General features: G+C 38.6%; 1 protein-coding gene across 1 annotated transcript in view; it reads right to left on the bottom strand.

Annotated features, from left to right (window-relative positions):
- The window catches only part of RYR3 (ryanodine receptor 3), a 579,223-nt gene that overhangs the window by 215,964 nt on the left and 350,696 nt on the right, over window positions 1-12,563 (bottom strand). Inside the window, exon 39 of the mRNA XM_027869916.1 lies at window positions 3,715-3,988. Within this exon, the coding sequence (XP_027725717.1) occupies window positions 3,715-3,988 (274 nt within the window). The remainder of the gene's footprint in view (window positions 1-3,714; window positions 3,989-12,563) is intronic.

Raw genomic sequence — 12,563 nt, 5'->3', positions numbered from 1 at the left:
CAGGGACCTGGACCACCAGGCTAAGGGAGAATGCCTAGATAGGATTTAGGGTGGGAAGTGGCCTGGGGCCATAGGGAGGTAAGATAATGGAAGGCTAGGCTAGGTTAAGGGTAACAGAGAATTGGGAGATTGGGCATAGCCACAATAAAAGGCCAGTTGATGGAATTATCCCATCCTCATCATTCCCCCCTCAAACAAATGGGACCCAAATTCTTTTGGGGTAAGGGGTGAAGGTCTTGGTTTCTGAAACTGCTTTCTGCTGGCAAGGGGTATAGAGCTATCCCTGCCTCGAGGAGGTCCCAAAGAGAAGGTTGACTGGAACTGAGCACAGGCTCAGGGAATGATGGGGGTATATTGGCTGGTACCTGCTGTTTGCTACCAACTGTAGATGAATGGCCTATAGTCTGGAAGATAATTCAGTTTTCCAACCATGAAGTATAAAATCTACCTCATAACCAGACTCAGGAACAGCCAGGTGGGTAACATTCCTTTTAAAAGGAACATAATGGGGAAACTGAGCCAGGAGGATCCCATCTTGGACTGAGGCTAAAACTGTCCTTTCAGCTTTTCCTGATACTGACTTCTCACCAGAATCACATTCTCTCTGAGTAGCTCATGGCATTTCTCTCAGATGTTAGATTATTGATTATCGATGCATTATTATGATCCATTAGACAACTCAAAATAAAATCCTATGAGCTTTTACCTCAAACAGCAAATTTCACTAATCACAGTTTAGGAAAAACTTTTCCAGGATTTACATCTCAAATTTAAACTTGTCCTGGTATAAAAAGTCAATTGTTAGAGATTATTTCTACATACTTGCAAATTCTCAGTAAGCCATAACCCAAACAATTTTTTTGGCAAGTTTACACATTAAAACAATAACCAACAAGAGTCAAATTATTTTAGTGGTAACCAAATTATGAAAAGTTGCTTGACATAACTGATACAAAAAGTTCACTAATTTGAAACTTGAAACAAACCCATTACCAATCAGGTGACTTCAGTTTAGTTAAATGCATTTCCAAATTACTTTACACAGAGAATCAACATCTCATCATTAATAGTTATAACTACAACTTTAAAAGAGTGTGCTTACCCAAGTTTAGAGGCCAGTTTCTTTACCTTGAGCAGGATGTGCTGAACCTGGGTGATGCTTCTAGGCAAAGGCTGCCCTAGGGCCCAAGGTCATTGCCAGAGAATCCCATGCTGTAGCTGCTGCCCCTCCCCCCTCCTTCCTTTCCCCAGGTAGGGGAGGGTGAAATCAAAGGTGAAGGAGAGGGGTTAATGGATACCCTCTTGACTCAAGGGAAGGGAGTGACCAGGGTTGTTTCAAAACTCCTTAATGATCTGATCACAAAACTTCCAGAATCTGCCAAGATGTTTTTAGCTGTTCTAACTTTTCCCTGTAGCCTCCATGAAGGAGGATTCAGGGATGTGGAGGGAAGGGAGTAAGTAAGCCTCACAGAACCAAAAAGCACCTACAGTTTTCCCAATTCTCTAGCGCCAAGAAAATTGACAGAATTGGGCATACACTTCTGGACTGGGTGTCTGTCCTTGTCCTCTATGCTGTGAAAGGTGTATCCAGGTCCATGGCCTTGCAATGAACTGTTGAACCAAGAGCCTGAGAGTATCAGGCTGAGTGCAAGAAAGCTTCATAACTGTCTGCCTGAAAAGTACCTCCAAGCCTTCCTAGGTGCTTGGAGAGCAACCCCAACTGCAGGGCAAGAAAGAAGAGGGGGAGACTTACATACATTCCAGTCTTTGCTGGAGAAGAACTTGGGGTTAGGCAGTTTTCCTGGTTCAGGGAACCATATGATGAAATCTAGAGGTTAAGGGGTGCTGGGACCCCAAAATCAGAACACACGAGTCCTGCCTGTAAGAATTCGACCCAAGCCTTCTTTCAGCCAAAGACAAGGTTTATTAGAACATCTGTCATATTGGGCAGACTCTTAAAGAGTCTGAACATTAGTGAACTATTGGCTAGATTATAAGAATCTGAGCCTTTGGCTAGATTTTAACAATCTAAGCAGTGGCTAGATTATAAGAATCTGAGCAGCTCTTTAATCTTTAGATCAATCATGGGACAGTGCCTGGTTGCTGTTTCTCTCCCCTTTTACTCTCTTTTTTTAAACCAGAAGAATGATGATGACAGTGGTAAAGCTTGAGAACGGCTGGTAGGAGACACTATTCTAGCACAGGGAAGGGCTGCTTCTGGATTTGATCTCTTCTCTGAGTCATCCCTACACATCAACAGTTGTCCCTGATCCCTATTCCAATATCATGTTTGACTGAGATATTACATTATGTTTTTTCCCCCCTAAGGCTCCTCTGAGACCTTTCTGTAGATTCTGACTTGGGGTGTAGGCTGCATGTGGGAGCTATTGATGGAGTACAATGAGCAAAGGCTTGAATTGGGTTTTAACTCTGTTCCATTAACTAGTTGTGTGAATGTAGGAAAATAATTTTATCTCTTACAACTTTAGTTTCCTCATTTGTAAAACAAGGAGATGAGATCATTTCTAAAGTCCTTTTCATTACTAATATGTTATGAATCTCTAAGAAATACAAGGGTAGTTAGTATTTGCTGGGCAGCTAGGTAGTAGAGTAGATAAAACACTAGGTTTGGAATCAGGAAGACTCATCTTCATTCAAATCTGACTTCCCACACTTAGTTGCTGTGTGATCCTGGGCAAGTCACTTAACCTTATTTGCCTGATTTCTTCATCCATAAAATGAGATGGTTAAGGAAATGGCAAACCACTTCAGAATCCTTGCCAAGAAAACCCCAAGTGGGGTCAGGAAGAATCAGATGCAACTGAACAACAAACAGTATTTGCTGCTGCTGGTGGAAATGTCCTTGGAACTGATCCTGATGGTTCAAAGCATATTTCTGGAAACACAGAGTGGTTATCTTAACTGACAAATTATCCAAATGAGTCAGTTTCTTAAAAGACTTCTCTCAATAATAATGAGAAAAAAATCTGAATACTAAAATCTCACTCCTCATTTTCTGATTTGGAGTATTTCATTATCCTCAAAATACTACTGATAGATTCCAAAGGCTATTTTTATTGAAGTCAAACTTAATCATAATAATAGCTAGCATTTTTAAAGTTCTTTAAGTTTGCAAAGCACTTTACATATGTTATTTCATCTGATTCTTGAAACAATCATGAGAGGTATGGCTATAATCCTCATTTTACAGACAAGGAAATGGATACAGACAGAGGTTAAGTGACTTGCCCAGGGACACATGGCTAGTGTCTGACACAGGATTGGAACTTAGGTGTTTTTGACTCCAAGTCTAACACCACTATATTACCTGGCTTTCTTGGATTTACCATGTGTTTTCTTTGGGTTTCTTTCAGCAACATACCTGCACTAGGAGAAGGTGTATCTTTCTGTGGTCATTGCCCTATGGGTTTCTTTATTTGAGTTACCACATATCCAATTATGCTGCATGTACTCATTCCAAATGAGGACGGAAATATGGAACAACTAACAACCCCTTTCAATGGTCTCAATGAAGAACATGCTAATATGACAACTGCAGATGGCGCATACCAAATAGGAACTGAATAAACTCCTCTTTATCCATTTATAACACCGCTGAATAGGAACTGAATCAAGCTCCTCATAGCCGATTACACATTGTTGCCCCAACGTATTCTTTAGGAATATCAAAATATTTAGCTGGGAGTTACATACCCTAGTCCATTAATCATAAGCAACTCTTCTTCCTTCCCCATTCTTACACTGAGGAGAGAGCGAATCTGACCCAAGGCAGCTAATAGGTTAATAGTATCTTCTACAGAAGCATGGCTAATTGTATAAGTCTTCCTCATGGCTTGCAGAAGCTCTCCAATGCTATCATACTGTCGACGGAGAAGATTGAACATTATCCGAACAAGCTCTGGGTCCTGGATTTGATCTTCTTGAGCCCAGCATACCATAGTCTGAGAGATAAGTTCCTTCAGGGTTGCTGAAAAAGCAATAAGAATTGACACAGTGATTGTGTAAGTTCAGAATAAGCTTGTCATCTGCTTCTTTCAGAGTGAATTACAACATATATCATTGGTTAGCTATGCCTACTTTCAAGCTCTATTTTACAAGTAAAATAACTGAGGCATAGAGAACTAGGGGCTTAAGGATACAGTTGAGCACCAAGGAGATTAATAATCCTTAATACAAAATATTAAATAAAATTGCTTCTAATCAATCATCAAAAATTTATTAAACATCTACTATGCACCAGGTACTATATTAGGCAAGTAGGACACAAAGATGAAATAGTCCCTGCTTTCAAGTAATTTAGATTGTATAAACATATGAGTACATGCATGTGTGTGTATGTGTGTGTGTGTGTGTGTGTGTGTGTGTGTGTGTGATTCAGGAAAGGGCTAATATAGGCAGTGGTACTTGAGTTCAGTTTTGAAAGAAGCTAGGAATTCTAAGTGGTAAAGGTAAGGTAAAAACGCATTGTTGCTTGTGCAAAGGTAATGCGATGAGATATGGAATGTTACCTGTAAAAATACTAAGAAGGTAGATGTGGATGGACTGAAAAGTGTATAAAGGGGAATAATGTGTAACATGCTTGGAATGGTAGATTGGTGCTAGACTGTGAATGTTTTTGAAAGACGGAAGTATATTGTTACATTCTAGAGGCAATGGCGAGCCATTGGAACTTACTAAGTAGGGGAGTAATATGTTCAGATTTGTGATTTAGGAATATCACTCTGGCAGTGGTGTGGAAGACAAATTGCAGGAGGGAGAGAATTAAAGTAAAGTACTCAATTAGGAGGCCATTGCAATAGTCCACGTGATGAGGTTTTGTCTTAACTAGGATGGTGTCATGGGGGAGAAAGGGTTAGAAATGAGAAATGTGGAGCTAGCAAAGGCATGTATTTATTTATTTATATTTATATATTTATAATATATCTATCCATCTGGGAGTTATCTATGTAGAGATAGTAACTGAACTAATGGGAACTGAGAAGGTCATGAAGAGAGAGTATAGAGACATTAGAGAAGTGGGTCCAAGATGAAGTCTTAGGGTATGTCCACAGTCTGGTGGAGTGGTATAGATGATAATCCAAAGGAGAGGTCAGAAAGGTAGAAGGAGAATCAAGAAAGAAGAATATTATGAAACCCTAGAGGGGAGAGATTATCTAGGAGGAAAAGGTGGTCGAAAGTGTCAAATGCTGCAGAGACATCAAGAAGGATAAGAAATGAGAAAAAGTCATTAAACTGAGCAATTAAAAGGTTATTGGTAACTTTGTAGAGGGAAGTTTTAGTTAAGTGATGAAGTTAGAAGCCATATTGCAAGGAGTCAAAGAATACAACGAAAGGAAGAAGAAATAAGGAGCAAAGAAAAATTTTTCTAGGAATGTGGCTGTGAAAAAGAGGACAGCTATAGACTGATAGATTGAAGAGGTGGTAAGCCAAGTGAGGGTTTTTTTAAGGACAGAGAATACCTGGGTAAGTTTTTAGGTATCAGGGAAGACACCTACAGATACAGAGAGTTAAAAGGGGAGTAAGAAGGAGAAATAGAGGGAGAAAGGGAGAAAATGACTGCCGGGAAAGGGAGGTGATGAAATGGAAGGGTTGGCCTGAATAAAGAGAAAGGAGGGGTCAGATCAACAGCATTTTGAGAGCAGAGAAAGGGAGAAAAAGGACCTCATGGCAAATTACCTTTACTGTCTTATTAAAGTATGAAGCAAGGTCTTCTGCTAAGGGATGGGGAATGAGTGGTGAGACTTGAAGAGATAAAATAAATTCTAGAATGTCTGCTGTTGGAAGTGCAACTGAAAATCAGTTGGGGAAGAATAAAAAGATATCTTTGCAATGGTGAGGTGCCAGTTGAAATCAGAAAACAAATGTGTTGTATTCCACTGCAAAGGTTTAATCACATTCATTCAAATAAACTTCAATACACGATGTTTTCATGGATAGGTACATACTTAGGGGCGTATTTTTTGAATGATTTAATCAGACCCTCCCTCATACAAATGACTGTGTTTTAAGGAATATTTCAGTGAGCAATTTTCACAACTAAGGGCAATAGGTTTAAGTAGTAGAGAGACAAACTACAGATGGACAAGGAATAACTTCCTAAAGTTGTGCAGAAGGGAAATGGGCTGCCTCAGGTGGTAGTGAATTTCTCATCCCTGGAGATTTTAAAGACAGAGACTAAACAACCACTTGTTGAGATTACTGTACAGGAAATTCTTAGGTCATGTTAGACTACAGATGATATCAGAAATCCTTTCCAATGCCAAGGTTCTATGCTTCCATTGATATTGCAGGTGCTCTGTTAAACCAGAACTCCAGAGACCATGCTAAGTCACTCAGCTCTGGACTCCCTGGGACCAAGTCTGCTTGCCCCAGACATTTTCTGCTCTGCTGCCTTGCTCAAACCATTCCCTCCTTGTTTATACCTCTTGCTTTGAGAGCTGTAATCAAATCAACACTACCATCACCTCTGGAAATAGTGTATTACCCTACAATTTCCATCATTATTTGATGACTTCTTAGACCAAAATATACTTCCCTGGCCATCACTTTTTTCTATATATATTGTCTTTCCCATTAAGTTGCTTGAATGCAGAGAGTTTCTTGAGACCTAGTGTTTAGAACAATGCTTGGCACATGGTAAATAATTAATAAATATTTATTCATTCATTAGTTCATTCTGAAGGATTATCAAATTCAAGAACTTTTTTCCTATATGAAGAAATACAGGATAGTCTGTCACTTTTCTAATATGCTTAAATAATTTGTCATGAGAAACTTTGGTTCTGGAGGGATATCCGATTTAAGAGCAGCTTGAAAAGGCCTATAAATCAACAAATAACTCCTTTAGCACCCAATCACAGTCCCTGAACACCCACTATTAGGATAATTTTTTCAGGTAACAGCATGTCTCTCTAGGAGTCTCCAGTTAAAATGCTAATATTTCAGATAACTAAACTATTATAAGCCTTTAATATCTTAGGGGACAAATCAACCCATCACAGCTAACTGAATGCTAAAAAGAATGGCACAATGAACATTTCAGTTTTGATTGGAGAACTAAGGTCAGATGACACAGTTCCACTAAAAGAGAAGCCAAGTGACAGGATGAGAGCACTGGGCCCTTGGAATGATGGCAGAAAGGAAGGATAAGAGATGAAAGTTATAAAGGAAAATGGAAGGAACCCCAAATCAAACATTTTCATTATTTTGCCTAAACATTCCCATGAAATAAAGAAGAGGCTGAGATTCTTAATTTAAATTTAGGGTCACAGGACACAGACTGCTAAAGGTGACTTCATCAAAGTCACACAGTGAATAGCAACAAACCTAGGAATGAGTACATATCTAGGGTATCTGTTTAATGTTCTCTATCTAATGGCCTATTTTTTTACCTACATAATATTATGTGTGGCAGATGTCTGCTCCAGATAAGTCTTAGCTCATCACAAGAACATAAAAATAGAACTCTATTAGAGTTCTGAAAGACATTTAGATGCAAAAGGATTAATTTAATCTCCTGATGTGTATATCAATATGGTAGGTGTTTTAGGGTTCAGATTAAGGACAGGAGCTGACAAACTAGCAAAAGTATAACCAAATTAAAGGAAAACAGCTAGAAAGGATTGACTTAAAAATCATACAATTACACAAACATGGTTGAATAAGAGGAAGAGGGATTACTGACTATCTGTCAAGCTTGATAATATCTGAGCTTTCTGAGAAGTTATTAAAGGACCAGATGGATTCCTGTTTAGGAGACTGTTACCAAAGAGTCAAGTATAACAAGGTTCTGCTTCAAAGCTGAAACATTAGATAAAGCAAGCTCTTTTTCAGTTCAAAAGAGCAATAATAAATGACCTATGGTCCCTTCCATAAGTGAGGAGGCTGGAAATATAAATCTTGTATTCCATAAGAATTATGTTTAGTTGCAAAGGCTGTACATTTTTCTTCTGAAGCCAATATTACAACCTAAAAGGAAAATTGCAGCTCTCAAATAAGATACCTGAATGCATGTCAGTGGTGCATTACTATAGGCCTGTACACTCAAAGGAATGGTTTAGCTAGATCATCTCAGAGTTCTCTAGCCATTGTGATAGAATGCCTAGGTAATGAAAAGATGAGTAGTAATGTAGAACCTAAGTTCACATCCCTACCCTGTTGTGTGTACATGAGAAAGTTCGTTAACTTATTTGAGCCTCAATTTCCTCATTTTCAAAATGGGGGCAATAATAGTTGTACTGCTCACAGAGGTATGAGGAAAGCATTTTACAAATTGCAAAGTGATACATAGATATGAGCCATTATTATTTCTTCACAAAGGCCATACTATAAACTTCCTTATAATATGACAACTCTGTCCTCAAAGGCTTGACTAGCAGAGAACAAGTTTTGGTAGATTCAATCAAAAGCTAAAAAAGTGTAGGGCTAGTGATGAACTGTGCTGTCAAAAAACCAACTTATATGGGGGTGGAGCCAAGATAGCAGAGTAAAATCATTGATCTGCATAAGCTCTCCCCCAAACCCATCCAAATACCCGTACAAAATGACTGTAAATAAATCCAAAAGCAGCAGAACCCACAAAAAGACAGAATGAAACAAATTTCTAGAGCAAGACAACCTGGGTTGATTAGAAAGGTCTGTTGCACCAGGCTGTGGTGCAGTGAGGGCCACCTAGGCAAAGATGGGCCCCCATGAACCTAGAGCAGGCCTCAGGGGACTGAATCACAGGCAACTGTGGTGGTTTCCAGACTTCTCAACCCACAAACGCCAAAAACAGTTTAGAAGATCAGTAGGAAAATTCTGTCAGATCTCAATGAGAAAGGAGTGTGGTCTAGCCCCAGCCCTGGCACAGACCTTGGGGTGGAGGCAGCATCAGCAGTTGCTTCCAGAGCTCTCTGTCCACAGATGGTGGGCGGAATCGAGTGGCTGATCAGAGGGAGATTGCAAGGATCTCTTGAGTGGTGCTGAGGCAGGATTCTCTTGCTTTGCCTGTGCTTAGATCTGGGTCCCAGTGCTGGGTGGGGGTCCTGGGGTGAGGAAGAGTGCTGGCGTGGCAGAGCTTGTGGCAGCGGTGAAGAGAGAATCCTCCTCACAGTTCCAAGGCAGAAAAGAGTGCTTGTGGTGACTCATATACCAGAACACAGGTCACGAAAGGAGTAAATACCTTGCCCTTAATCATACCATCTTGGAAGAACTGAAAATTTACAGGTTCCTATCTCTGAAAACAGCTGCACAAAACCCCTAAAGCTTGGGACAGTACATTCTCCACACTGGAAGCAGAGCCCTACCTTAACAAAGAGTTTAAAAGTCAAGTAACTGGCTGGGATCATGAGCAAACTGCACAAAAAAAAAAGTCAGACCACAGAATCTTACTTTGGTGACAAAGGGGATCAAAACATACAACCAAAAGAAGACAACAAAGTCAAAGCTCCTACATCCAAAGTCTCCAAGAAAAATATCAATTAGTCTCAGGCCATGCAATTGTTCAAAAAGGATTTTGAAAATCAAGTAAGAGAAGTAGAGTAAAAAGTGAGAAGAGAAATGAGAGGGATGCAAGAAAATCATGAAAAACAAATCAACAGCTTGCTAAAGGAGACCCAAAAAATACTGAAGAAAATGAACACCTTAAAAAATAGCCTAATCCAAATGGCAAAAGAGGTCAAAAAAGCCAATGAGGGGAAGAATGCCTTAAAAATTAGCCAAATGGAAAAGGAGGTCCAAAAGCTCATTGAAGAAAATAATTCCTTAAAAATTAGAATGGAGCAAATGGAAGCTAGTGACTTTAGGAGAAATCAAGAAATTATAAAACAAAAAGCAAAAGAATAAAAAATAAGAAGACAATGTGAAATATCTCATTGCAAAAACAAATGACCTGGAAAATAGATCCAGGAGAGATAATTTAAAAATTATTGGGCTAACTGAAAGCCATGATCAAAAAAAGAGCCTAGACATCATCTTTCAAGAAATTATCAAGGAAAACTGCTCTGATATTCTAGAACCAGAGGGTGAAATAGAAATTGAAAGAATCCACCAATCACCTCCTGAAAGAGATCCCCAAAGGAAAACTCCTAGGAATATTGTAGCCAAATTCCAAAGTTCCCAGTTCAAGGAGAAAATATTGCAAGCAGCCAGAAAGAAACAATTCCAGTACTGTGGAAATACAATCAGGATAACACAAGATTTAGCAGCTTCTACATTAAGGGATCAGAGGGCTTGGAGTATGATGTTTCGGAGGTCAAAGGAGCTAAGATTAAAACTAGGAATCACCTACCCAGCAAAACTGAGTAAAATCCTTCAGGGGAAAAAATGGAAATTCAATGAAAGAGAAGACTTTCAAGCATTCTTGATTAAAAGACCAGAGCTGAATAGACAACTTGATTTTCAAATACAAGACTCAAGAGAAGCATGAAGAGGTAAATAGGAAAGAGAAATCATAAGGGACTTAACAGGTTTAAACTGTTTACATTCCTATGTGGAATGATGATATTTGTAACTCATGAGACTTATATACACATACACACACACACATACATATATATACATACACATATATATACACACATATATACATATATATATACACACATACATACAGAGGGCACAGGGCGAGTTGAATGTGAAGGGATGATATCTAAAAAATAAAATTGAGGGGTGAAAGAGGATTATACTGGGAGAAGGAGAAAGGGAGTGGTAGAACTGGGTAAATTACCTGACATAAAAGAGGCAAAAAAAAGCTTTTACAGTGAAGGGGAAGAAGGGGGAGGTGAGAGAGAATGAGTGAACCTTACTCTCATTGAATTTGGCTTAAGGAAGGAATAACATACATATTTCAATTGGGTATGGAAATCTATCTTACCCTACAGGAAAATAGGGAGGAAGAAAGGGGGAGAATGATATAAGTGAGGGCAGATTGGGGGAGGAGGTAATCAGAAGCAAACACTTTTGAGGAGGGACAGGGTCAAATGAGAGAAGAAAATAAATGGGTGGCAGGATAGGATGGAGGGAAATATAGTTAGTCTGTCACAACATGACTATTATGAAAGTGTTTTGCATGACTACACATGTATAACCTATATCGAATTGCTTGCCTTCTCAATGGGGTTGGGTAGAGAAGGAGGAAGGAAGAGAATTTGGAACTCAAAGTTTTAAAAACAAATGTTAAAAATTGTTTTTACATGCAACTGGGAAATAAGATATATAGGCAATGGGGTACAGAAATCTATCCTGCCCTACAGAGAAATAGAAGGGAAAGGGCATAAAAGAAGGGGGGAGATAGAAGGGAGGGCAGATTGGGGGAAGGGCCATTTAGAATGCACACCGTCTTGGGGTGGGGGTAGGGAAGAGATGGGAAGAAAATTTGGAACTCAAAATCTTGTGGAAGTGAATGTTGAAAACTAAAAATAAATGAATTAATGAAAAGTTTAAAAGAAAAAAAAACAACTTATTGAGTTTGGAGAAGTTCCTAACATAAAGAATGGTGACTAATTGATTACTCTTCTTTTGGCCACAACAATTTATGAAACTGTCTACTAAGATATTGATTAGGACTATAGTAACCTGCTGTTTCATAAAGTCAAAGATTCCAGCTTCTGGGATAAGAACTCACTATTTGACAAAAACTGCTGGGAAAGCTGGAAAATACTATGGCAGAAAGTAGGCATAGACCAATATCTCACATCCCACCCCAAGATAAGGTCAAAATGGGTACATGATTTAGATATAAAAGTTGATACCATAAGCAAATTAGGACAGCAAGAAATAGTTTACCTGTCAGATCTATGGAGAAGAGAAGAATTTATGACCAAATAAGAGATAGAGAACATTATGAAATGCAAAATGGATAATTTTGATTACATTAAATTAAAAAGCTTTTGAACAAACAAAACCAATGCAACCAAGATAAGAAGGAAAGCAGAAAGATGGAAACAATTTTTATAATCAGTGTTTCTGATAAAGGCCTCATTTCTCAAATAAAGAAAGAACTGAATCAAATTCATAAGAATACAAGTCATTGCCCAATTGATATCAAAGGATATGAATAGGCAGTCTTCAGATGAAGAAATTAAAGCTATCTATAGTTCTATGAAAAAAATACTCTAAATCACTATTGATTACAGAAATGCAAATTAAAACAACTCTGAGGTACCACCTCACACCTATTAGATTGGCTAATATGTCAAAAAAGTAAAATGATAAATGTTGGAGAAGATATGGGAAAACCAGAACACTAATGCATTGTTGAAGTTGTGAAATGATCCAACCATTCTGGAGAGCAGTTTGGAACTATGCCCAAAGGGCTATAAAACTGCATATCCTTTGATCCAGCCATACTACTCCTGGGTCTGTATCCCAAAGAGATCATAAAAAAGGGAAAAGGACCCACATTTACAAAAATTTTTATAGTAGATCTTCCTGTGGTGGCAAAAAATTGGAAATTGTGGGGATGCCCATCAATTAGAGAATGGCTGAACAAATTGTGGTATATGAATGTAATGGAATACTACTGTTCTATAAGAAATGATGAGCAGGCAGATTTCGGAAAA

This window comes from Vombatus ursinus, unplaced genomic scaffold, assembly GCF_900497805.2.
Source record: "Vombatus ursinus unplaced genomic scaffold, bare-nosed wombat genome assembly UNPS02014794.1, whole genome shotgun sequence".
In the NCBI taxonomy this organism is placed as follows: domain Eukaryota; kingdom Metazoa; phylum Chordata; class Mammalia; order Diprotodontia; family Vombatidae; genus Vombatus; species Vombatus ursinus.
This window is presented reverse-complemented; position numbering and strand designations above follow the sequence as displayed.